This window comes from Grus americana, chromosome 18, assembly GCF_028858705.1.
Source record: "Grus americana isolate bGruAme1 chromosome 18, bGruAme1.mat, whole genome shotgun sequence".
Classification (NCBI taxonomy): domain Eukaryota; kingdom Metazoa; phylum Chordata; class Aves; order Gruiformes; family Gruidae; genus Grus; species Grus americana.
In genome coordinates this window covers 13,532,354-13,557,919 of record NC_072869.1, presented here as the reverse complement: position 1 = coordinate 13,557,919, position 25,566 = coordinate 13,532,354, and the positions used below count along the sequence as shown (strand labels likewise).

The 25,566-nt window shown below is 46.1% G+C and overlaps 1 protein-coding gene across 1 annotated transcript; it reads right to left on the bottom strand.

Annotated features, from left to right (window-relative positions):
* Positions 1–3,676: 3,676 nt before the first annotated feature.
* LOC129214543 (myosin heavy chain, skeletal muscle, adult-like) lies at positions 3,677–21,571 on the bottom strand. Its single transcript, XM_054846382.1, has 39 exons — positions 21,549–21,571; positions 20,826–21,068; positions 20,594–20,737; positions 20,344–20,500; positions 17,073–17,100; positions 16,864–16,975; positions 16,678–16,770; positions 16,483–16,546; positions 16,291–16,389; positions 16,081–16,184; positions 15,861–15,999; positions 15,117–15,235; positions 14,871–15,020; positions 14,316–14,486; positions 13,710–14,016; positions 13,539–13,609; positions 13,275–13,362; positions 13,063–13,180; positions 11,804–11,927; positions 11,581–11,717; positions 11,222–11,477; positions 10,089–10,331; positions 9,689–9,865; positions 9,458–9,603; positions 9,280–9,370; positions 8,802–9,191; positions 8,514–8,640; positions 8,216–8,334; positions 7,561–7,757; positions 6,974–7,157; positions 6,722–6,887; positions 6,425–6,549; positions 5,956–6,264; positions 5,618–5,821; positions 5,223–5,348; positions 4,957–5,127; positions 4,766–4,870; positions 4,540–4,635; positions 3,677–3,955 (listed from the first exon to the last, which is right to left on the bottom strand). Exons 2-39 carry the CDS (start codon positions 21,030–21,032, stop codon positions 3,800–3,802), a joined length of 5,820 nt encoding a protein of 1,939 aa, XP_054702357.1. The 5' UTR covers positions 21,033–21,068; positions 21,549–21,571; the 3' UTR covers positions 3,677–3,799.
* Between the last annotated feature and the right edge of the window lie 3,995 nt (positions 21,572–25,566).

Below are 25,566 nucleotides of genomic sequence, written 5' to 3'. Positions count from 1 at the left end.
TGCCCGCAACTCTTTGAGTGCGACCGTCCAGCCAATTCCTTATCCACCACGTGGTCCATCTGTCAAATCCATGTCTCTCCAATTTAGAGGTAAGGATGTCATGTGGGACAGTGTCAAAAGCTTTGCACAAGTCCAGGATGTCATCACATCTGTCACGCTGCTGGGCAGTGGGTCCCGGCTGAGAAGGTGACCTTGTGAATACCCTATCCATCAAAGCTCCTGCTACAGGGCATGTGAGGAGGGCAACAGGCCTCCTGGGTAAGAAGAGGAAAGGAAATGGGTCAGAAATGAAGCAATGACTGTGACATGCCACCAGATAGCCAGCAGCCATCGTGTCAGGGTGCTCTAACAGTGCACATCCCCTGTCCTGAGGAGATTCCCTGCTCACCCCACTACAGGCTGCTGGGACACAGCTTTCTCTCCGTGAGGCTTGTACTTGGCAAGGTCTGAGTTTAACCCGTGAAATGGGGATATTGTTTGAGCTCTAAGCAAGTAGATTTGGGGAAATGTATTTCATATCGTCTCCAGCTCAAGCTGCAATGGCCGCTTCACTTGGTCGCTGCTTTGCCAGGCAGGACAGGTGTACATTGCCTGCCTTCCACATCAGTCTCTTCAGCTCCCTGAGAAGTGCCTCCAGTTAGCCAGTACCTTGCAGGGTGACTCATACGGTCTCAGAGCAGAGCCGTCCCATGACCCCACACTGCTCCTGACCTCACACGTTAGCTAAGCTCGGACTTCACTTCTTTGTGCTCCAGTTCCAAAGCCTTCCTGTGTGCTGGACTGTGTTTCTCCCAGCTTTCCTAGGTAGGTCCATGTCATGGTTTAACCTGGCAGGCAGCTAAAACAACCACACAGTGGGATGAGAGAGAAAATCGAAAAGTTAAAATTTGTGGGTTGAGATAAAGAGAGTTTATAGGACAGAAAAGGAAGAGGATGACACTGATGATGATGATGATGTAGATGATGATCTATAATAATAATAGAATATACCAAAGAAGTGATGCACAGCACAATTGCTCAGCTAGTTCCTGAGCCACACCGCCTCCAGCCAAACCCCCAGTTATATACTGAGCATGACGTCGTACGGTATGGAATATCCCTTTGGTCGGCTGGGGTCAGCTGTCCTGGCTGCGTCCCCTCCCAGCTTCTTGGTCACCCCCTGCCTTATTGATGGCAGGTCAGTATGAGAAGCTGAAAAGTCCTTGACTCCTTGGCCACAACTAAAACATTAGTGTGTTATCAACATTATTCTCATCCCAAATCCAAAACACGGCACTATACCAGCTGCTAGGCAGAAAATTAACTCTATCCCAGCCAAAACCAGGACAGTCCAGTAGCGCTGTTACTGTGGCAGTCCAAACATCTCTTGCATAAAAAAAGTGGGACTCAACAACTATGTGTTTCTACCAGTGTCTCCTTGGGGTACCTCATCTGATGGGTGTGTTATGATCGGCAGCCTCATTTTCTACCCACAAAACAGATTTGGAGTGCAGAATGCCCTCCATGCTCCCAAATGGTAACAGCTGTTACCCTCAAGAGCTCTCTGAACCTCTGTCTTTCTATACAGCTCTGAGCCTTTGCACCATGGACAGGGTTTCTCTGTATTTCCAGTAGATTTTCTCTCTGTGAACATGTCCAAGTTTCTTTTGAATCCATGTAATCCTTTAGTTTGAAGTGACAAAGTATACTTAACTGCATACTTTTTGAAGAACCCACATGTCTTTGTGGTTTTTCATACCTTGTCTTCAGGTAATTCCCTTTGATTTACACACACATACACTCACAAGCACACACACACTGTCCTCCACTTTCTGCTCTCTCCACTCTCCTGTTTCTTTTAATGCCAGAGCCAGTTAGAACACTGATCCCTGTCAAGTCTCTCTCTCCACACTGTGCTGATTTTATAGTTCTGTTTTGTATGCCCACTCAGTTCTCCCCTTTCCTCTCTTAAGTCTCTGGGTTTGTTTAATTGGTCCTCCTATGGAAGCCCCTCCATGCATCTGATCTACTTTATTGCCTTCCTTTGGAATCATAATTCCTTGCAAATTCAACTTATCTCTTCTTATTTTTGCTTTTGCTACCACTGCTGAGAAATGAGTGGGTATTTTCACTTGCTCCTGATGGGTAATCATTAGAGTCCATCTTTTTATATGTAACACTGCATTATGTTCCCCCATGCATATAGTTTTGTGGGTTTAAATGTACTGAATTTTGTATGCTATTTAATGGTACTGCTTGCTCATTGTCATGAAAGCCTTCTGTGTTTCTTAGGTATCACTCATTGTCCTTACTGCCTGGAATAGCATTATTTCATTGGGAAACATTGTGTTCCTTCCTGTTCAACACCTCTTCAGCTTGCTTTATCAATAGCTTGAACAACCCAGGCCCCAGCACAAACAACTTTTCTTTTTCATTCTGTGTCTTTGAAGATTATTTATCTGAGTGAGAAGCTTCCTTCTTATCCCATGGCTCCATTACGTCTATAAAAGCCTTTGTTGGGACACCTTGCTGCAAGGTTTTGGAAATCCCAGTCGATTGTTTCAGCTGGATCTCCCTGTGCACATGCTCATCTACCCTTTCAAAGGTTTCTGTGTTGATTCACATTTAAGGCTTACTTGAATGTAATGGAATACTCCCTTTGGAAGGACACAAACTACCTGTCCTCAGTTCCCCATAGCAGTTCTTTCCCAGGAGCTGTTACATATGCTGGTTCAGTGCTCACTGGGAATTCAGAAGCTGTGGCTGTGACAGTGAGCTCCAGCCCTTTGAGCTCTGCCCCAACAAGGCAGTGATTGAGACTGAACACGATGGCGTTTTACCCCTGCTCTCAAGTTGTGATTGTCAGTTCATCTGGAGCTCTGCTCAGGCCCAGAATCAAGCTGCCATTTGCCTGCCCACCTTCCTTGCTATTTTTTCTGCGCATTCAATGGAAAATCAGTAGGCTAGACTGGACATGCCAGCTCCTAATGAACACCTCCGAGTTTCCCTTCCACTTTCCCACACTGAACAGCTGGGCTCTCTCATCAGGAAGGACAGATTCCCCCAGGCAGGGCAGTGTTCCAGAGGGTACTGTGCCACCAGAGACTCAGCTTTTGTGGACACTGACCTTATTTACAGGAATTAAAGTAATTGCCCCAGAACTGTCACCAGCCTTCTCCAGTTCTAGTCCAAGGGACGGTGATACTCTTCACGGTGCCCCCATCTAATTAAATTCATGAATCAAACATACCGGAGACTAAAAACCACCTCCTGTAAGCTTCCAAAAAACCATGAACTCTGTTGGTTATCAGCCCTCCACAAATCTGCCTCGGACAGTGGCCAGCAAAAGGAAGAGCTCACACCTGACATGCTGCACAACTGGAAGCTGCTGAGGTGCTGTATGGGTAAAGGTTACATAAGAAGCTATTTGGGACAGAACAGTAGGAAGGCTGAACTGGCAGAAGTCACTGTCAGGAATTATTGCCCTTGATTTCTCTTATCGTGAAGCTAAATTTCTATTCACGTCACAATCACTAAGTAATAAAGAAGGGATAAGTAGTTAGGAAGTAGGTGACAAAAAACCTGTACTGTGACACAGGTACACAAAGGTTATAAGCCAAAACTGTGCCTGAAGGCTAATGATGACACAGCCCTAACCAGACAAAAAAGAGAAACAAATGAAAACTAGTGCTCGTGGTGCGTATGCAAAGGAATCTACAGTCTTTGTTCTCTAGACATTGACACAGTTACAAAGACTCATCGCAGAAGAAAGCGACCAAGAGGTTCACATTTTGTGCATCCCTCAGGTCACTTTGCTGCCTCACTCTTCCTCTTCTATTTTCTTGCTGTGAAACTCCCGGCTTTTCACGCGGAGCTTGTTGACCTGCGACTCTGCAATGTCAGCCCGCTCCTCGGCTTCCTCCAGCTCGTGCTGGATCTTGCGGAACTTGGAGAGGTTGACATTGGACAGCTCCTCCTGTGTGAGCAGAGGGAGTCGGTGGTGAGGAGCCAAGGGTTTCACTCCTCCTGCGCCTCGGCCTTGTTGGGGCTGCGGCTCTTCCCCTCCATCCCCCACCCACTGCTGCTTGCACACAAGCCTCACACAGACCTCCTCATCCTCCCTTATTCAGCATCCCACTGTGACAAGCTTCACTGTCACTCCTGAGGAGCTATTTTGTCACTTGGATTTGTCATTTGTGTACTTCTCCCACTACTTGCTGCCCAACACCAGTGTGACTTAGATTGAGAGAGATCCTGAAACCCTCCGCTGTTGATCAGCAGCAGAGATTCATGAACTTGTCAGTCAGTAGATGTGGCCCTTGGGTATTTTAAGTCTGACCTCTGTATAAAACAGGCTGCACAACTTCCCTCAGCTCATCCCTGACGGCAGGGTGCCCAGAACTCAGCAAGGCCTAATGACACGATGGTAAAATGGCATGGCCAAGACTGTTGTGCCTTGGGAGCTTCTTTCATGCCCCTTTCCTGGTATCCATAGTCATCTCAATGAGCGTGCTGCCCTGATGGAAGGCGGCTCTTGCCCATTCTTTGAGCAATACTTACAGCCTCCTCAGCTTGTCTCTTGTAGGATTTCACCTTCATTTGCAGCTTGTCCACCAGATCCTGCAGCCTGAGAATATTCTTCCGGTCTTCCTCAGACTAGAGTGGTTGGTAAGCAGGACAGAGAATGAGTTCCTGGTTTCCCACCACGTGAGGTGAGCAATTCCCCTTGGGAAATTTGACTCGCTATGAGAAAACTCTCTCAGCCCAAGGAGGCCTCCTGCCTTACCTGGTAGGTCAGCTCCTTCACCCTCCTCTCGTACTTGCGCACACCCTTCACGGCTTCAGCGCTGCGCTTCTGCTCAGCATCCACCTCCCCTTCCAGCTCCCGCACCTGCAATGAGAAGACCATCTTTGGAGCTTCCCTGGTGGTTACCTATGTGCCACGTTCACTCATCCACAAATAAAAGCCCTACGCACTCTGGCCTCCAGCTTCTGGATTTGCTTCTTGCCTCCTTTCAGTGCCAACTGCTCAGCCTCATCCAGACGGTGCTGCAGGTCCTTCACCGTCTGGTCCAGGTTCTTCTTCATCCTCTCCAGGTGGGCGCTGGTGTCCTGCTCCTTCTTCAGCTCTTCTGCCATCATGGCTGCCTGATGAGAGAAAAGGATCAGAGCCATTTTGGGGCTGGAGACAGTTTGAGGGAGAATACATCCACCATCAGCACTGAAAGCAGGCCCCAGCTCACATCAGTGATGGCCTTCTTGGCCTTCTCTTCAGCATTGCGGGATTCCTGGATCATATCCTCCATTTCACCTTGAATTTGCACGATGTCTGTTTCCAGCTTCTTCTTGGTGTTGATCAAGCTGGTGTTCTGTGCAACAGGAAAGACATGATTTGTACTCTTAGACCCAATGCCTCCACATCAAGAGTTGACAGTGAGAGTATTGTTTATGAAAGTCTTTAATGCAAGAGTCCTCTTTAGCGCCATAGCAGCACACCAGACGTGGGGGGCTGGCTAGATTGGCCGTATCACAGCATGGCTCCTCAAATGTTTACATAGTCATCACTTACAAGATACATCGCAATGTCATTCTGTGCTATCTCTTGTTGATGGGACTCATTTCCAGCAGAGTGCCTCACCTGGGTGTGGAGGAGCTGCACACGTTCAGTGGCATCCAGAAGCTCCTGCTCAGCCACTTTCCTCGACCGCTCCGTCTGCTCCAGGGCTGCCCGTAGCTCCTCAACTTCAGCCTGCAACAGGTTTGCTCTGCGCTCCACCATGGCCACCTGCTCCTTCAGGTCCTCCTGGGTCCTGAGAGCATCATCCAAGTGTATCTGCGTATCCTTTAAGAGAAGAAAGGGAAATTATAAGATGGCACAGCACTGGAGCAATGAGAAATTACAAAGCAGCAGTGTGCGCTTAGGTGCCAAAAATGTCATGGATGTCACCTCTCTTTCTCTAGCTTTGCTGAACAGACCTTGAGCACTGCCTGTGTGTTTCTCAGGTTCTTTTGTGCCTCTGCGGCCACGCGGTTGGCATGGCTCAGCTGGATCTCCATTTCATTCAGGTCTCCCTCCATCTTCTTCTTCAGCCGCAGGGCTTCATTCCTGCTCCTGATCTCAGCGTCCAGGCTGCTCTGCATGGACTCCACAATTCTGAGGTGGTTTCTCTTCATCTGGTCGATCTCCTCATCCTTCTCTGCTATCTTCCTGTCAATCTCAGACTTCACCTGGTTGAGCTCAAGCTGGAGGCGCAGGATCTTCCCCTCTTCATGTTCTAGGGAGGCCTGGACAAGTCAGCAGGAACAGTGACTTAAACTACTGCTTCCTTTCTCAGTAATTGCTTATGTGGTATTTCCTGAAATCTAGGCTTGCTTTCCTGCCATCTCTGCAGATAACTATTCCCATACTTTCAGTCTGGGCAACATTTATTAGCACTGTGTGTACCTCCGCTTCCTCCAGGGAGGCCTGGATTTCAGATTTCTCCTGCTCAATCTGCTTCTTGACTTTCTCCAGCTCGTGAATCGCCTTTCCTCCCTCGGCAATCTGCTCCGTCAGGTCGGAAATCTCCTCTGTGGGAACAAAGACCAAACGCCTGGTCAGGCACAGAGCAGAATGGGAAGGGCCCTGTCGCACCAAGGTGACAGGCATCTTTGCCGACCTGCAGGCAAGGACCCATGTGGAGCGGTGGGTGGTGGTGGATAGTGAGAAAGCCCGGCCGGGAGCAGAGGGCCAGGGACTTACGCTGCAAGTTCTTGTTCTCACGCTTCAGCGTTTCCAGGTGGTCCAAGGACTCCTCATAGGCATTCTTCATCTTAAACAGCTCCGTGCTGAGAGAGCGAGACTCCTTCTGGGAGGCTTCCAGCTCAGCCTGCGTTTCCTCATACTTCTGCTTCCACTCTGCCAGGATCTGAAGAGAAATGGGCCGTGAGTATGGACGTGGCAATCAGGAGGGGATGCTCTGCCCAGGAGCCCCAAGGCTGGAGCCCAGAAGACCTTGTCAAAGTTCTTCTGCTTCTTATCCAGAGCTGCGCAGGCAGCATTTGATCGCTCCACGTCAATCATCAGGTCCTCCACTTCATTCTGCAGCCTCTGCTTTGTCTTTTCCAGGGAAGCACATTTGGCATTGACGGCTTCAACGTGCTCCTCTGCATCCTGCAGCCGCTGTGCCAGCTTCTTCCTGGGAGGAGATAAGCACAGCTTAGAGAGGAGCCAATTTTGTCCTGTTCACCTGAGGGCAGTTGCCCACTTTGTGAGCTTTGAGCCTAGCGCTTTTTGCAGTGTTTTTTCTGTTCAAGACTGCATGCAGACTAAAGGGTCTATCACTTCTGTGCCCTAGCACCTACTGAGTATTCGGCCTGTCTTCACCTTTCTAGCCCTAAAGGCTTTGCTTGCCCTTCCAGTCTACACTTTTGCCACAGCACACTGTTCCTCTCCCTCCCTCTCTCCCCTTTACCACAAACACAGTATATCCCTGCCTTCCTCCCACCTCTGTCCTAACCCACTGTTGGAGACTCCCATTTCCAGTTTCCCTTGGCACTCGCAGTCTTCTCCAGCCATTCGACATCCCACTTCCCACGTACTTGGCCTCCTCCAGCTCCTCCGTGCGCTGAATAGCGTCCGTCTCGTATTTGGTTCTCCACTGGGCCACTTCGCTGTTGGCCTTGGACAGGGCACGCTGCAGCTCCCCCTTGGCTTCCTGCTCCTCCTCATATTGTTCCCGGAGCAAGTCACAGTCGTGGCGAGCAGACTGCAAGCCATGGGCCAGGGCGTTCTTGGCCTGTGGGGACATTGGGATGGGTAACCTGTCTTGAGATGCCTCTTGACCATGAAATTGACAGGGAAATTAGAACAAAACTTTGATTAGGTAAATGCAAAGCTGGGAGCTGATGAAGCCGTCATCAAAGTGTTCTGGAGGATCAGGATGTTTTCAGCGACAGGTGCTCTGGGGACAGTAATCTGCTGTTTCTGTAAATGTTTTGCCATATGTATCGGAATGCTGCCTTAGACACTATCGTCAGAATCTCATGGAAGCCGTGTGGATGACTTCCCCCAGCATCAAAATCATTACGCTTTCTTCCCTCTCTAGCCTATGAGTTGAGGGGTGTGCATTATCGGTGTTCCCTCCAGTACTACATGTGTTTGGGGAAAGAATGTTGAACCAATCTTTGATCAGACAGGATTCTCCAGATGCTTTTAGGGGAGATGTAGGCTGTGGACCATAGGGTACTTCCAGACCTTTATTTCTTCCTCTAGATGTCTCTTGAGTTCCTCAATCTGTTGGGTAAATCCTTGCTTGCCCCTAGACAGCTGAGAAATCAGAGCATCTTTTTCCTCCACCTGGCGTGAATATTCACCTGGGAAGGGTAAAGTGGAAAAAGGTGACTAGACTATTCATAATATGACAGGTTCAGCCTGTAAGCCCATGTAATCCGGAGTGGCCTGCAGAGCATATACCAGCTGTCAGTTTGCACCCTGTGGTATGCTCATGGCATGCAGATCCTCCCATTGCACCTCTGGAAGGAGGATGTCTCACCTGATTCTGTCTGCAGACGAGCTCTTTGAGTATTGAGGTCATTGATCATGCGCTGATTCTGCTCCTCCTTAGTTTTAATCTCACTCAGCTGGTCTTCCAGAGTGCGGCACATCTTCTCCAGATTTGCCTAGGTAGCAAACACAAGGAAGGAAAGCTGATGAACACCTGGACTCTGCCTTATCCTCACGGCAAGGAGGAGGAGAATTGTTTCTAGGAGAATGTGGCTGGTAGATATAGCCTATGTGCCACACCTGGGTCTTGTGAGCATGTTCTACTGAAATTCCATACCTTGGCTTTGGAGACAGACTCCATGTTACTGGCCAAGTCGTCAATCTCCATCTTCAGCTCACTCTTCTCCTTCTCCAGCTTCTGCTTCACTCGTTGCAGGTTGTCGATCTGCTCCCCAAGCTCAGCTGTGCTGTCCGCGTGCTTCTTCCGCAGGGCAGCAGCCGTGGCTTCGTGCTGCAGCGTGGCCTCCTCGAGGTCGCGACGCATCTTCTGAAATTCTGCCTCACGCTTCTTGTTCATCTCCATCTGAGCTGTGGTAGCTCCTCCTGCTTCTTCCAGGCGCTCGCTGATCTCCTCTAGCTCCCTGGAGAGGTCAGCCCGATGCTTCTCTGCTTTTGCCCGAGACGTTCGCTCAGACTCAATTTCCTCCTCCAGTTCCTCAATACGAGCCTGGGGAATATTAGGGACCCTTCACACCCATGCCCTCCTCCTGCCTCACCTGAGACTGGGGGGAAGAGGAGAAGGGACAGAGACTTGCCTGCAGCTCCTTGATCTTCTTCTGTGATTGCATGCCCAGGGCTTGCTCATCCTCAATTTTGCTCTGGATCTGGCTGATTTCAAAGTCTTTTCTTTGGGCAAAGCAAACCATGTTAGAGCTCAAAGGGAAAAGACAAGTGCACCAGCCCAGCACTCGGGTGCCCCACAGCCACGCTTACTTCTTCAGTTTCTCATCCAGCTGCTGCTTATCGTTTTCCAAATCCATTATGCTGTCGTGGGCCAGCTTCAGGTCTCCTTCGAGTTTCCTCTTAGCTCTCTCAAGGTCCATGCGCAGTTTCTTCTCCTGCTCCAGGGATGCTTCCAGCTAAAAAGGGCAAGACCATCAGTGCTCTGCCAGCCAGGTCTAACTCCATACCTGTCCTCTTCTTGCTGTATGCCTGTGTGCTTACGTCGTCCACTTGCTGCTCCAGCTTGGTTTTAGCTTTGGTCAGCGTATTGACTTTGTCCTCTTCTGCCTGCAGGTCATCCAGTGTCTGCTGATGGGCCTCTTGGAGAGCTTTCTTCTCTTTTGTCAGCTTGGCGATGGTCTCGTCCAGGGCTGCCATCTCCTCTGTGAGGTTTTTCACCTACAAATATAAGGAATTGTCAAAACTGGGTGGAAACCATGCCTGCTGGTTCAGTGACATTTTCACTTTGCAGTGCTTAGCCAGGAACTTCATGTTCCTTTTTGCTGCTCAGATGAGGCCCAGCTCAAATCTTCCAAAGCCAACACGTCCTGGAGTAGCAGGCTCTTTTGCTTCGAGAAGCAAAGATTTTTTGGACCCCTTACGTGATTCCCCGTGTGCATACCTTGTTTTCAGTGGCGTGCTTTTCCTTCTCCACTTTGGCCAGTGTTAACTCAAGGTCATCAATATCTTTCTTCAGCTCTGAACATTCATCCTCCAGTTTTCTCTTCTTGGCTGTCAGCTCGGCATTAATTTCCTCCTCATCCTCAGCCCTTTCAGTCACCTCCTTAATTTTGGCTTCCAGCTGGATTTTGGTTTTGATGAGCTGGTCACATCTTTCCTCTGCATCAGCCAAGCTATCTGCTTCCTGGTGAGGAGACACAGCTGTTTCTGGGTTGTAATGTTCTGCAGTTTCTCTGCTCTGTCTTTTTTTATATCCCTGAGCAGGCATGTGGTAAAATGGGGGCCGAACCTGGCCTTCCAGACCAGCAACTGGAAGATCTTGCCAGGTGTCTACTGGGAAACCTGTTCATCTGGTATCAACATTGATTCCAAAGTTTTTGTGTCTCTTACAAATGCCTCACAGAGAGGGAATACCTCCTGCACCCACAAGCACGACACAACCGTGGTCGCTTCAATTACTAGTTTCATCAGGAGCAAGGGCCTGGAGTCTTTTCTCCTAACAGAAGGAGTATTCAGTAGCTGCTTCTTTTTAATTGACTCATCGTGAACCTCATAATATTTGGGGAGTAAAGGCTTTGTGAGAATAATTTAGTGGAGAAAGTGGTGTTTTGTTTGGTGCGAAGAGACTGCCTTTTCCTAGTTGAGTTTGAATGGGAAGTATCTGTGTTTCTGAAAGTAATCAAGGCCTTCTAATGCAGCTGTAAGTAGGAAAAGTGGGTCCTTCTCAGGTTTGTCTTTACTCTGCTGGACAGATACAGTACTTTGAAAGTTGAGTAGACGGAGGTACTTCCCTTCCAGTTCAGAGCTCTCTGCTCTGGATTACATGTTGGCTAGTGTTACACGGCTCTTTCCTCAGACAGCCCAAATGCCAAGTCTCATGTGGGGCTGCCGTGAGACTCACCATGCCCCTGCCAGTGCATGTCTACTCAATGCCAGAGTGCCCTAGAGTCTGTGATTTAGACTGTGTTCTGCTGCACATTAGTCATCTTCCTGTGAGTCTCTGCGTAGGGTAAGAAGCATGTATAGCAATGTATAGCATTCTTTTCCCAGGAACAAATGAATGGTGATACTCACCGCCTGCACTTGGAGCTGCAGGTCATTCTTCTCCTGCAGCAGGGTCACCATTTTCTCCTCCAGCTCCTTCCTCTTTGCCTCAGACTTTGCAAGCTCTTCCTTGGTTTTCTCAAACTCTTGTTTCATGTTGGCCATCTCCTTCTCAGATTCTGCACTCTTCAGCAAGGGCTTGATCTTGAAGAACAGCTTCATCCAAGGCCAGTGTTTGACGTTCATGAATGCACGAACATTGTACTGGATGCAGAAGATTGAGTCCCTGAAGTAAAATTCACGTGGTATGACATACTCCGTGGCTGGTGAATTTAGACTCAATTAGCCAAGTACCATGAGAACATGATACAAGACTGAGAAATGTCTACCTCCTCTCCACCATTCTCCGATACTCCATTCTCATCAGGAAGCCCCTGCACCTGGCTTGTGTCATGGTCATAATCTCTGCTAGTTTCTCATCTCTCATCTCCTCCAGGATACCTATCAGTCCAGCTTTAAAGAAGACCTTAAGAAAGGGAACATTGTAGCACATCAGTCTCAGGTAGCACATAATGGAGGAACATAGTGTTTGAATGCAGGACTTGTTTCTACCTTGGTGTGGCCAAATCTGTACTGGGTGTGGTCCACGTCAATGGACCCAAGGAGCTTCTCAGAAGCTTTCTTGCTGTCCATGAACTGACCCTCTGGGATAGCACTTGCATTAAGCACTCTGTATCTGTAGGAGAAAGCAGAACATGAGGAAATCCCCATCATCAAAACTACCATTGTGATTGAACCCCACAGCCTTCTCAGACTATTGAACCACTCTCATGCCTGGAGACAGCTAATCCTTTCAGAACAGGGTATTGAGAGTGTTTTTACTGCAAGAGAAATGGAAGAGAATCCTGATCGCAGTAATGTCTTATCATCCATAGGAGAAAGCAGAAGATGAAGAAATCCACATTTCTGAAATCACCACTGTGACTGAACCCCATAGCCTTCTTAACAGCAGCTGCCTGTCTGAGTGAGTAATGTCCCGTATTAGAGACAGTCCATTCTTTCAAGACAGTGGAAGTGAACTTTTCCTACTGTTAGCTCAGAGTCCAAGTGAATCGTGATCATCAGACATGTCATACCACCATAAACTGGCAGTGAAACATTTTCATATTACTACTCAGTTCTTTGTTAACATATTCATGTTAGGATACTCAGTCTGTTCTCAGCAATAGCTCTCAGCTGGTCATTTTCAGCAACAGCTGACTACATCATTCATGGGGACAGACCTCCCAAAGACAGATCAGAAGCATTTTTAGGACACTGGGTGGAAACATGTATTGTTGTTCAAATGTGAAGTGGATGTGTGAAGGAAATTTCTATGTTACCTCAGAGAATCACACAATCACAGACTGGTAGGGGTTGGAAAGGACCTCTGGAGATCACCTAGTCCAACCCCCTTGCTAAAGCAGGTTCACCTAGAGCAGGTTGCACAGTATTGTGTCCAGGCGGGTTTTGAATCTCTCCAGAGGAGGAGACTCCACAGCCTCTCTGGGCAGCCTCGTCTAGAGCTCTGTCACCCTCAGCGTGAAGAAGTTTCCTCACGTTCAGATGGAACTTCCTGTGTTCCAGTTTGTGCCCGTTGCCCCTTGTCCTGTCACTGGGCACCACTGAAAAGAGTCTGGCCCCATCTTCTTGACACTTGCCCTTTAGATATTTATAAATAAATAAACCTCATTGTTTTCCAGTAGTAGGCTACTGTAATGTAATTTGATTACAGAGTGTCTACACTAAACTGTGTAGTAAATATTATGCTTAAGTAATTTAGGACGTAGTAGCTGTGGAAAAGAATGGGGAGAAAGGTGTGGCACTCTCACCTTTGTTTGAAGTCAGCATACAGGACTCTGCTGGGGAATCCTTTCCTGCAAATTCTGATCCCTTCCAGCACACCATTGCACCGCAGCTGATGCAGCACCAGTTCATGCTCCATGGCACCTAACAAACACCACCATTAGTGACTATCCCATTGTTTGATACTCAGGAGAAGTGCTTCTGTGGTCTGAGTTTTCCTCCTATTGGATCCCCTTACCAGGTGTTTTTGTTTCATTTGGGATGATGCATCGTACAAAATGGGGGTGAGTGCTCCGTAGATTGGTCATCAGCTTGTTTAAATTCTCCTGTGAGATTACAAGGTAAAGGTGAGATCAACAAATGAAAGATCTGCATCCCTGCAGCTGCATGTATTTCATCCATGCAAAGGAGTTAGCAATTTGTCAGATTTTAAAGACATTGCAAAATTTAGTGTTAGTTCGGCGGGTACTTTTAAAGGATGAGATAGTGAATTATTCCTTACCCGGAAAAGAGCTGAGACAGTCTGGAAAGAAGAACCCTTCTTCTTGCCACCCTTCTTGCCACCACCACCCTCTGCAAAATTGACAAAAATGAGCAGATGTCTTTAATATTGCCTTTGATATTCCCCTTTCTACAGTATGAACACATAAAATATGGATTTCACAGAGCTTACCTGCTTCCCCACCATAGGTGGCAAAGAGTAAAGCCAGTGTTTTCACAGATGCTTTCTGGTACAACCCAATGACAGTTTCGTTCAGGGGGTCCTTGTTCTTCTCAAGCCAGCCAGTGATGTTGTAGTCCACCGTGCCAGCATAGTGGATCAAGGAGAAGTGTGCCTCAGCCTTGCCTTTGGCAGGCTTGGGCTTCTGGAAGTTGCCGGACTTGCCCAGATGCTGGTCATAGAGCTTGTTCTTGAAAGAGGTGTCAGTTGCCTTGGGGAACATGCACTCCTCTTCCAGGATGGAGAAGATGCCCATGGGCTGGAAGGTACAACATGAAGTGATGGAGAAAAATGATAATGATGTGAAGCATGTGCTATGAACATCAAAGGTACCAGTGTTTTGCTGGTAGCATCTCAGCCTGGATAAGGGCCTAAGTCTGTCAGGAGTTGTTCTTATGCAGGGAGCTTATTTCTGCCTTCCCTTACCTTCCTGCAGCCTGCAAAACATTTTATTGAACTGACACTGGATGTCTGTCCGTGAGTTCTTTCTGAGCTGAACCTGACTCAGGAACATCACAGAATTCCAAAATACATCATACACTTGTCTGGCAAAGGTACCTTCTCAATGAGCTCAATGCAGGCAGCCAGGTCCATCCCAAAGTCAATGAATGTCCATTCAATTCCTTCCTTCTTGTACTCCTCCTGCTCCAGCACGAACATGTGGTGGTTGAAGAACTGTTGCAGTTTCTCATTGGTGAAGTTGATGCACAGCTGCTCGAAGCTGTTGAACTGCCCAAAGCAAGGAGAGGTGCACAGCTTCTCAAGGTGTGGCAAACACCAGAGGGTTTTGCTTGCATTCTCCTAATGCTGTTTGAAGCTCCCCAGCTGAAACACCACTCCTAACCATTCTGTAACAGCATGGGTTTCCTTACCAGGACTTCTATTGTAAAATTTACTGTCCTTGAATTATTTTATTATCATTAAATAAATTTATGATCATTATATAAAGCCATTTGAGGGTGCTACTGTGACAGAGAAGAGCGAGGGGTTTCTAGGAAACTGCAGATGAGGACAATAAACTTCTGAATCTTCTTAAAAAAAGGTGTGTTTCCGAGTCCTCATGACCCCTCCCAGCCCTTCCCCTGCCTATGCAGCCAAATCCTTGTTCCTTACATCAAAGATCTCAAAGCCAGCAATGTCCAGCACACCAATGAAGTACTGTCTGGGTTGCTTGGTATCCAGCTGTTGGTTGATGCGAATAACCATCCACAAGAACATCTTCTCATAGACAGCTTTTGCCAGGGCACCAACTGCATTATTCACCTAACGCAAAGAAGAAAGGACTGGAGTTACCTCCTAGGGTCAAAGAAGAATCCTCACGTACTCTTTCAAGCCATTTCCAAACTATCTTCTATTTACCTGTTCCACAGTTTGACCTTTGGTCACGTATTCATTCCCAACCTTGACTCGGGGATAACACAGGGCTTTGAGCAATTCAGCCGAGTTCAGGCCCATCAAGTAGGCAGCCTTGTCAGCCACTAAAGACGGAGAGGGAGAGGGAGAGGGAGAGAGAGGGGGAGGCAGAGGGAGAGGGAGAGGCAGAGGGAGAGGGAGAGGGAGAGGAGCATTTATCTTTGGACAACAGCTAGAATTTGGTCAGTATTTTGGTAGCTGTTCATGTTCTAGAAATGGAAAAGCATTGGTCTGGTCTCATACAGAAGGTCTGGGGAATGGTGCAAATTCTGGAAGCTAATGATGGCCTTCTTCGAAAGCCAGAACAGATATGGCTTGGATAGGAATAGCTTGAATCTGGAAGACCCCAGAAGAACCACAAAAGCTTCTGGGAATACATGAGGCATGCATGCAGCAAGTTCCTTTTCTGTGGAAAGTGGACTTCTGCATGGCAAAGAATGCAGGATTTCTTTTGGCAAAAAAAATGATTGCACATGATGGTGACTTAGTGGTTGAAGGTTTTACAGAGAGAAAGATATCCTGCGTTGAAGGTGAACCACCTCTGCAGTTAGACAGACAATCTAGAAAGATGCTTTTCTCAGTGTTTTATGTGGTGACTCAGGCCAACAAAGACCAGTCTTTGGAGGCTAACATATCACTTCTGCAAATGGAAAAGTTCTTTGAACAAGTCAGTGGCTGAATTTCTGATACCTTCCGTGCCATCGGGCTCTGCCTGCTCCTCTCGTTGTTTCTGCTTGAACTTCAGGTTCCCGTAGTGCATGACAGCCCCTGTCAGCTTGTAGATGGCTGTCTTCTCATCAGGAGTGAAGCCCAGGATGTCAATGGCACTCTGCAGTCAAAACAATGTAGTAAAAACATTGCCTAACAGCCTTAACAATCTCATTTAAAATATTTTCTTTGTAGTACTTACATCTGTAGCCATGAGCTCCTCCTGGTCATCAATGCTGGGAACAGTGACCTCACCTTGACTCACATAGTGGTAATCATAAGGGTTGGTGGTAATGAGGAGCATGTCTGAAAGCAGAAAGGGGCAAGGCACAGGCTTAGTTTTGCTCACCAGGTAATAGCGGGAACTGTTGCTCAGCAATCATCCTCAAAAAGTCATAATGATCCTTCCTACCAATTAGCTCCGGCTTCTTGTTGGAGGTGATCTGATAAAATATGTGGTAGCTTCTTTCTGCCTTGAGCTGGAAAGTGACTCTGGACTTCTCCAGCAGATCTGTCAAGGAAGGTAGGACAGAGTTAGGCACAGCAACGCAGATGGAGGTGGGAATTTGTGAAGGAATGGGATCAGGCCAGGAGAGTCTCTTACAAGTTTCAATGTCGGCAGAAGCCAGTTTGCCTGTGGCTCCAAAGTGGATTCTGATGAATTTGCCCTGTTAAAGGAGAAGCAGCAGCATTTCAGCCTGGATGGGTTCTTTTGATGTCTCCTTTATGTGGAACACTGCTAGGACCGTTACTTATCTTGTAATGAGAGGGAGAGATTTTGTCCAAAGCAACAACTTACAAAGCGTGAGGAGTTGTCGTTCCTCACGGTCTTGGCATTACCAAAGGCCTCCAGCAGTGGGTTGGCGCTGATGATTTGATCCTCAAGCGTTCCCTAGAGGACGATAATTATTGCTGGTTATCCTTTCCAAAAATCATGTCAGGAACAGAGGAAAGCATTGATGCAAGCCAGCACCTATTAATTTACCTGCATTTTGCCTGACTGCTCCTCCTTCTTCTTCTCCCCGCTCGCTGCAATTGTTGCAAAGTACTGGATGACACGCTTTGTGTTCACAGTCTTCCCTGCACCGGATTCTCCGCTGTCAAACCAAAGAAAGAAGCAGAGAGCGTGTGGTCAGGCAGGAGGTCCCCTGGCACCGGGCAGCCCTGCAGGGACCCGAGCAGGGGTGTACATACGTGATCAGGATCGACTGGTTCTCGCGGTCTGTGAAAGGGGCAGAAAGAAAGAGATTATTAATACGTATCTTTAATATTCTGGACAAAAATATTCCTGGAAGTTTTAGAAGATGTGCTAGCAGTAGGTACCTAATTCCTTTCATAAACCCATAATTCCTTTTGATTTTTTAAAGTCTCTAGCTGTAGCTGAGAAGCTGACATGTCAACACTGATGTGGATGTCAGTTGTAGTACACGTGCTTCTTTTTCTGGATATTCTCTTCATGTCAAGCTGCTCATTTTCTTTATGAAGAGGATTCCAACTAAGGAATATTTTTGTAGAGTTACTGATTAATTGAACTATCTGTAAGCTAATGTGAACTAGAGCAGGTGCTTCTCATAAACTTTATAAATAGGAACAACCACTCATGATCAGTCCATAGGCCTACCTAGACAGTATTTCTGTCAGTGGCCAATTAATTGTTTCCTAAAGAAAAATCAAAAAAATATCATAAGTATGTATTAACCTTTCACCAGAATACTCTCCCATACTCTAGAATATTGACATTGTTGTACTTCCAGAGCTAAATTTGATGGTTTTGTGTGAAATAGCTTGGGCTGAGTTTCCTTTCCAGAATGTTGTCTGGTTACTTTTTTAACATATGCTCAGTTCTTTTTGTGGTGCTTAAACTTTTTTCATCCAGTTTGCTCCGTTTTTGAACCACTTACTGTGTGAAGGAAAAAATGTGGTTGGTGCTGAGCTTGTTTTTTCACGTATTCTTCCCTTGTCTATTCATCTTCTCAATGCCATGTATAATTTTATAAAGTAGCACAAATCATTTGTCTAGAGTTACCTGAGCAGATGTCCCGCCATAACTTTGGGAAACCTTTTCATCTTTGTCATGACCTGTTCCATTTCTACTATCTTCTATTTTGAAAAAGGAAGGGCAGAAATGCATACAGTATACAAGGTGTAGACGTTCCTTGCATAACCCCCATGATATAATGATGTTTTCAGTTTTGGTCTCTATTTTGTGCTCAGTGATCTCCACCATTCAACTTGTTATTTTGTAGATTTCTGATCACTGAGCCAAAATTTTCAAAGCTATATTAAAGGATATCTATAACAGAAGCAGTAGTTGTCAGCAATGAGCCCATCTTTTGGGGTTTTCTCCGATGTCCATTGTTTTATATTCTTGTTGATCAAACTTTGTTGCCACATTACTGAATAATAATTCAGTCAATTAATGTCATAAAGTCCCTCTGAAATTCTTCACTGTTAGACTTCATCTTTACTGGCCTGAAGAACTTAGTTAAATCAGAAAGCTTGTCATCATTGCCAGATCATTTGAAAAAATGTTGAACAACAGAAGTCCCAGAAACAGATCCCATTGCAATTTTATTGATAAAGTCTTTGCCCTATAAAAACTGACAAAAACTATTTTTACCATGTCTTCCTTTTTCTTAATCAGTTCTTTTTGAACATTCTCAATTCTGCAGCTGGTAGTGAATGTAAGCATAAAAAAATTATGCTAAGAATAGCTGCTTTATCAACTGTACTAGAGATCTTTGTTGAATTCGGATAGGTTACCTTAACCAGCTCTCCTTTGTTAAAAAAAAAAAAAACACCAGTAGTTTTGAAAAATGCTTTTTTTTTTTTTTTTCTTATTAAGTCACATACATTTACATGCCCAGTAACTGCCTTGTTTAGAAATTGCTGGCAGTTTGCCTTTTACAAAAATCAGGCTTACTGGTATGCTGTTCCTTAAAAACTCTTTATAAAAGCTGGTGTAACACTCACCATTTTCTGGGCAATTTTCAGTGAGAATTTTGATCTGTAGAATTCCACTGGAATGCCCTGGCAATTTGCTAATGTTTATTTTATTGTTGAATTTTTTTAAGGACACTTCAATCAGAACTTCCTCTGATGAATCCCACTGTAAGGAAGAGTTCCAGAAATGAATACTTCCCTCACTGGTTTAAGGTAAACAAATTAAAATCTCATTTAGTTGTTCTGATATGATCTTATATTTTCCAAGTTGTCTTTTTAAATTTTGTCTGTCAGTACAGACTCTACAGACACATTTTAAGCGCCTCTGCCTGTTATGTATTTGAAAAAGAAATAAGCATAAGTTTTTATGCGTGCTGCAAGTTGTTCTCAAACCTTTAATTTTGCATGCCTTCTTGTGTTTTCACAGTTAACTAGCCAGAGTTACATTTTGAAGAAAGTCTATGTGTATTTAATAACCTACATTAATAGGCTGTGTAGCTGGACTGGCTTTCAAAGAAAGTGCTTTTTGCCAGGTTATTTACATTTGTTCTATGCCTCTAGGATGGTGCTTTCCAATAACCTGCATGCAGTCTGAAGACACTAAGCCATTAGGTAACTAACTCGAGTGGAAAAGTCTGGATTTGCATTCACCAACTTCCTGCACATCTCTTGAAGGTGCCAGCAAGAGTAAACGTATGATGACTTACATAAATACTGCCATGATAAGACACACTCACCAAGTATCAATTTACTATCATTCCACTTGCATAGTATTCTCTTCCATTTAACCTTCTTACCACTCTGAATACTACAGAATTAAATACAGCAATTGGGGAGGGAGGGGGGAACAAGATTTATTTAAACAAATTAAAATATATCTCTCTCTGTTTAATATTTTTGTGACTAATATGCTCTATCTTGAAAGTCTGGAGGTTTAGACAATGCTAGAAAAGTTTTCACTACCCTTCTTTCTTATTGCTTCCATTTATATTAATGAATTAAAAAGAAGAAATTGTTTCTGAGATGGAGGGAGGAAGTATCAATTTTCCAAGCAGGTTTCACTGTAATGTCTGACTAAGACTGCTTCCTGAGTTTTTTTAAAAGCATCATAGGAAGAATTGGCTTCAATGTTGAACCTCCTTTCCCTATACACCCAATCTTATTTACAGAACTCCACGCTAGTGACTTTCAGTCCTGCAAAACAAATCATTCAAAGAACAATCCTCTCAACTAAGAAAAAACCAGAACTTTAAATGTTTATCCAAATTTTTTAGAAGGAAAATCTGACAATGTATTCACCATTAAACCATGTCCTCCCAAATATATTGGAAAGTAAATTCTAACATTAATTGTTAGAAACATGGTCTCACTGATGGTGTCCAGTAAAGAAAATATTTCCACTGATGAGAGGACATCAACCCCCTCACCACCATTAAACTGAACTATTTTGCAATGCAAAGAATTTTTTTATTTTCTGCAAGTGTTCACAGCCAAATAGCTTTAAAGAAAACCAAGCACTCACCAGTCAGCATGAACTGATAGGCGTTGTCAGAGATGGAGAAGATGTGTGGAGGGGCCTCCTGGCGCTTCTTGCCTCGGTAGGCCAACACCACCTCCGGGTTGTACACCGGCAGCCACTTGTAGGGGTTGACAGTGACGCAGAAGAGACCCGAGTAGGTCTGCGAGGAAGGGAGACAGCACGTTGGCTTCCCCTTAGCCTGGCAGAGCAGTTCCTCCTAGCTACCCAAAGGAAGACTGCTGCTGGTACTTACGTAGATCATCCAGGCTGCGTAACGCTCTTTGAGGTTGTACAGCACAGCGGGTTCGTGGAGGTGGGTCATCATGGCCATGTCCTCTATTTTATCATACTTGGGAGGGTTCATGGCGAAGACCTGATCTTCCTTCACGGTCAGGGTCTGCCAAGGAAACGAACAATCCATGTATGTCAGCTAAGAGCTGAGACTGGGAATCAAATGGTGTCCTTCAGCCTTGTTTTTCACTCACCTCTCCAGCTTCAGTCTTGACAGTGACCTTCCCTGATTCCCTGCTCTGGATTGTCCCTTTCACAAAGGATTCCTTAGGATGGGCCACAAAGACAGATGTCTTGGCATCGAAAGGCTTGTTCTGGGCCTCTATTCTCTCCTTTTCTGACTTTCGGAGGTAAGGAGCTGCCTCCCCAAAGACAGCCATCTCAGAGTCAGAAGAGGCCATGTCTGCACTTTATTGAAGGCACAGCAGCAGAGAACCCTGTGGAGAAAAGAAATGTAACATCAATAGATCATTAATGTACTTTGCTTGCAAGAAGGCCTTTTCCAATGTTTTAAAATTAAGCACATATTAAAATTGCTAAAATTAGCAAAACTAGCCTTCCTCCTGTTTAATGATTTAAACCAGGAACAGAAAAATCTTACTTTCATCCTTGAATAATACAGAATAACCTCTTAAAAATTGCTGTTATTCATGTCTTGTGATGCTGTACAGATTGTGCATTGGATTTACAGATTGCACAGATTGTACAGTGTCATATTGGAGATTTGAATTATCTTAAAGGAACCTTCATATTCTGATGTAAAAATCAAAAAAGTATAGGTAGAAAATATACAGATGCCTTGAAAGCAGATGGAAAATTGCATGTGGAAACCAGTTTCAGAAGGAAGAATATACAGCATAATATGCAATAAAGGGGGATGCCTCATTTCAACAAATCACAGGACCCAGCACACTTACCTTGAAACTTACTTGGAGACAGAGCAGAGCGCTGTAAAGAGACTTTTATAGAGTCTGGTTGGCAGATGCACTGGATTCCTCCTCTTTCTTCGGTCAAAATATTTTTTGGCAAACATTCTTTGGCAAAGCATTGTCTGGCAAACTTAACTAAGGGCATAATTGTCATTTGATTTGACTGGATATATTTAGAAATATTTTGTATCTTACCAATGATGTGAATGTATCAACTATAAATAATTTGACAAGAGACTTAAGGAGAGAATCTCAATTAGTCAAGGCACTCGGAGAACTTGGATGTAGTGCTTATGGATTCTATTGCTGCATTTCCAGTGATTTCCTCATGAACTCAAGGCACATTTTTATTGCATATCTGTGTACATGCATGCCTGGATAGATTACTCCAGGTGGGGTCTCATGAGAGGAGAGCAGAGCAGAAGGGAGAATGAATCACCGCTCTCTGCAAGGCTGCTCTCAACCCAGTCATCTCTCAGTACATACTGATAGTGGGGATTGCCTTGACCCAGGTACAGGATCTTGAACTTGGCCTTGCTGAAATTCATCAGGTTCACACAGGCCCATCTCTCAAGCCTGTCAAGGTCCCTCTGGATGGAATCCCTTCCCACTGCTGTATCAACTGCACCACACAGCTTGGTGTCGCCAGCAAACCTCTGAGGGTGCAATCAATGCTGCTGTCTATGTCATGAATCATGTCAATATCATGAAGATATTAAGTAGTTCTGATTGCAGTACAAACCCTTGAGGGACACTACTGGTTCCAATTTCCTTTGACTGTAACTCCTTGGAAGTGGCCATCCAGCCAGTTCCTTATCTATCTAACAGTCCATCCATCAAAACCATAACTCTCCAATTTAGTGGCAAGAATGTTGTGGGGGACCGTATCAAACGCCTTACAGAAATCCAGGTAGATGACATCAGTTGCTTTTCCCTTGTACACTGATGCAGTCACTCCATTGTAGAAGGCCACTAGATTAGTCAAGCAGAATTTGGTCTTGGTGAAGCCATGTTGGCTGTCTCTAATCAACTCCCTGTGTTCCATAGACTTTGACATAATGTCCAGGAAGGTCTGTTCCCTGATCTTACCAGTCACTGACATGGGACTGACTGGTTGGTAGTTCCCAAGGTCCTCCTTATTACTCTATTTAAGCAATGAGAATAATTCCAAGGATGAAAATAATCCCAGGAGAATTCCTGCATAAGTAATGTGAGCCTGACTGACTGTGGGCAGAGTCAAGGACAATTCCATTCAGATTTAGAAGAAAAAATATTCCAACAGAAGACCATTTGTAGGTCAGAAGAAGGCGAGGAGATCTAGGCATGCTGAGAGGGACATCACCAGACCCGATGGGCAGTCTGACAGGGAAAGCCCAGCCTCTGCTTCAGCAGTGTTTCTTCAGACAGCAGTCCTCTGTGTAAAAGGAGAACTCCCAGGAATGCTAGCCCAAGCAAAACAGAAATGCCAGCACACTAATCCCCTGGAGGAAAACTCCTCTTCCCTGCCCTCCTGCTAAGACATGGCTGAGTGCTGGAGCCTGCATATGGTACAGACACACTTTCCTCGTTAAGAAGCCTGTTTATTCTGCTAATGGGCATTGAGTCATCTGGAATTAAATATGAGGAGTGCTTTCTCCATGCATAGCATACCATGTCTGCTCCACGTAGGTGTTTGCGGGTTATCTGGTTAAGATATATCCTGTCTCAGAGTAGCCATGAAGAGCTTCTCCACTCGGGGACTAGTTTCTGCAGGTCTTCCTTGAGCTCACAGAAGGGAAAAGGGAATTCAATGCATCTTTCCTTTAGGGAGTTTGATCACTACACTCCCTGATAAACAGTCCATCTTTCCTGTAGGCACCCTTCAGATACTGGAAGGCCGCAACTAGGTCTCCCCAGAGCCTTCTCTTCTCCAGGCTGAACAAGCCCAACTCTCTCAGCCTGTCCTTATAGGAGAGGTGCTCCAGCCCTCTGATCAGCTTCGTGGTCCTCCTCTGGAATCACCCCAACAGCTCAATGTCTCTCTTGTACTGGGGAACCCAGCGCTGGCTGCAGTACTCCAGCTGGGGTCTCACAAGAGCAGAGGGGCAGAATCACCCCCTCAACCTGCTGGTCACACTGCCTTTGGTGCAGCCCAGGACACGGTTGGCTTTCTGGGCTGCAAGCACACATCGCCGGCTCGTGCTGAGCTTTTCATCAACACCTCCAAACCCTTCTCCTCAGGGCTGCTCGCAATCCGTTCTACACCCAGCCTGTAGCTGTGCTTGGGATTGCGCTGACCCACGTGCAGGACCTTGCACTTGGCCTTGTTGAACTTCATGCAATTAGCACGGGCCCACCTCTCAAGCCTGTCAAGGTCCCTCTGGACGACATCCCTTCCCTCCAGCGTGTCAACCGTACCACACAGCTTGGTGTCGTCAGCAAATTTGCTGAGGGTGCACTCGATCCCACTGCCCATGACGCCGATAAAGATGTTGAACAGTGCCGGTCCCAGTATCGACCCCTGAGGAACACCATTCGTCACTGATCTCCACTTGGACTTTCAGGCGTTGCCCGCAACTCTTTGAGTGCGACCGTCCAGCCAATTCCTTATCCACCACGTGGTCCATCTGTCAAATCCATGTCTCTCCAATTTAGAGGTAAGGATGTCATGTGGGACAGTGTCAAAAGCTTTGCACAAGTCCAGGATGTCATCACATCTGTCACGCTGCTGGGCAGTGGGTCCCGGCTGAGAAGGTGACCTTGTGAATACCCTATCCATCAAAGCTCCTGCTACAGGGCATGTGAGGAGGGCAACAGGCCTCCTGGGTAAGAAGAGGAAAGGAAATGGGTCAGAAATGAAGCAATGACTGCGACATGCCACCAGATAGCCAGCAGCCATCGTGTCAGGGTGCTCTAACAGTGCACATCCCCTGTCCTGAGGAGATTCCCTGCTCACCCCACTACAGGCTGCTGGGACACAGCTTTCTCTCCGTGAGGCTTGTACTTGGCAAGGTCTGAGTTTAACCCGTGAAATGGGGATATTGTTTGAGCTCTAAGCAAGTAGATTTGGGGAAATGTATTTCATATCGTCTCCAGCTCAAGCTGCAATGGCCGCTTCACTTGGTCGCTGCTTTGCCAGGCAGGACAGGTGTACATTGCCTGCCTTCCACATCAGTCTCTTCAGCTCCCTGAGAAGTGCCTCCAGTTAGCCAGTACCTTGCAGGGTGACTCATACGGTCTCAGAGCAGAGCCGTCCCATGACCCCACACTGCTCCTGACCTCACACGTTAGCTAAGCTCGGACTTCACTTCTTTGTGCTCCAGTTCCAAAGCCTTCCTGTGTGCTGGACTGTGTTTCTCCCAGCTTTCCTAGGTAGGTCCATGTCATGGTTTAACCTGGCAGGCAGCTAAAACAACCACACAGTGGGATGAGAGAGAAAATCGAAAAGTTAAAATTTGTGGGTTGAGATAAAGAGAGTTTATAGGACAGAAAAGGAAGAGGATGACACTGATGATGATGATGATGTAGATGATGATCTATAATAATAATAGAATATACCAAAGAAGTGATGCACAGCACAATTGCTCAGCTAGTTCCTGAGCCACACCGCCTCCAGCCAAACCCCCAGTTATATACTGAGCATGACGTCGTACGGTATGGAATATCCCTTTGGTCGGCTGGGGTCAGCTGTCCTGGCTGCGTCCCCTCCCAGCTTCTTGGTCACCCCCTGCCTTATTGATGGCAGGTCAGTATGAGAAGCTGAAAAGTCCTTGACTCCTTGGCCACAACTAAAACATTAGTGTGTTATCAACATTATTCTCATCCCAAATCCAAAACACGGCACTATACCAGCTGCTAGGCAGAAAATTAACTCTATCCCAGCCAAAACCAGGACAGTCCAGTAGCGCTGTTACTGTGGCAGTCCAAACATCTCTTGCATAAAAAAAGTGGGACTCAACAACTATGTGTTTCTACCAGTGTCTCCTTGGGGTACCTCATCTGATGGGTGTGTTATGATCGGCAGCCT

What these genes read in the sequence shown, in the direction of transcription:
- LOC129214543 (XM_054846382.1), bottom strand. Translation starts at nt 21,032, where the DNA reads ATGGCCTCTTCTGACTCTGAGATGGCTGTCTTTGGGGAGGCAGCTCCT. An exon ending in AGAGCCCGATGGCACGGAAG is followed by an intron (nt 15,236 to 15,860) that starts GTATCAGAAATT and finishes CTCCGTCTTTAG; the next exon opens with TGGCTGACAAGGCTGCCTAC. An exon ending in AGCACGCCACTGAAAACAAG is followed by an intron (nt 9,866 to 10,088) that starts GTATGCACACGG and finishes TTATATTTGTAG; the next exon opens with GTGAAAAACCTCACAGAGGA.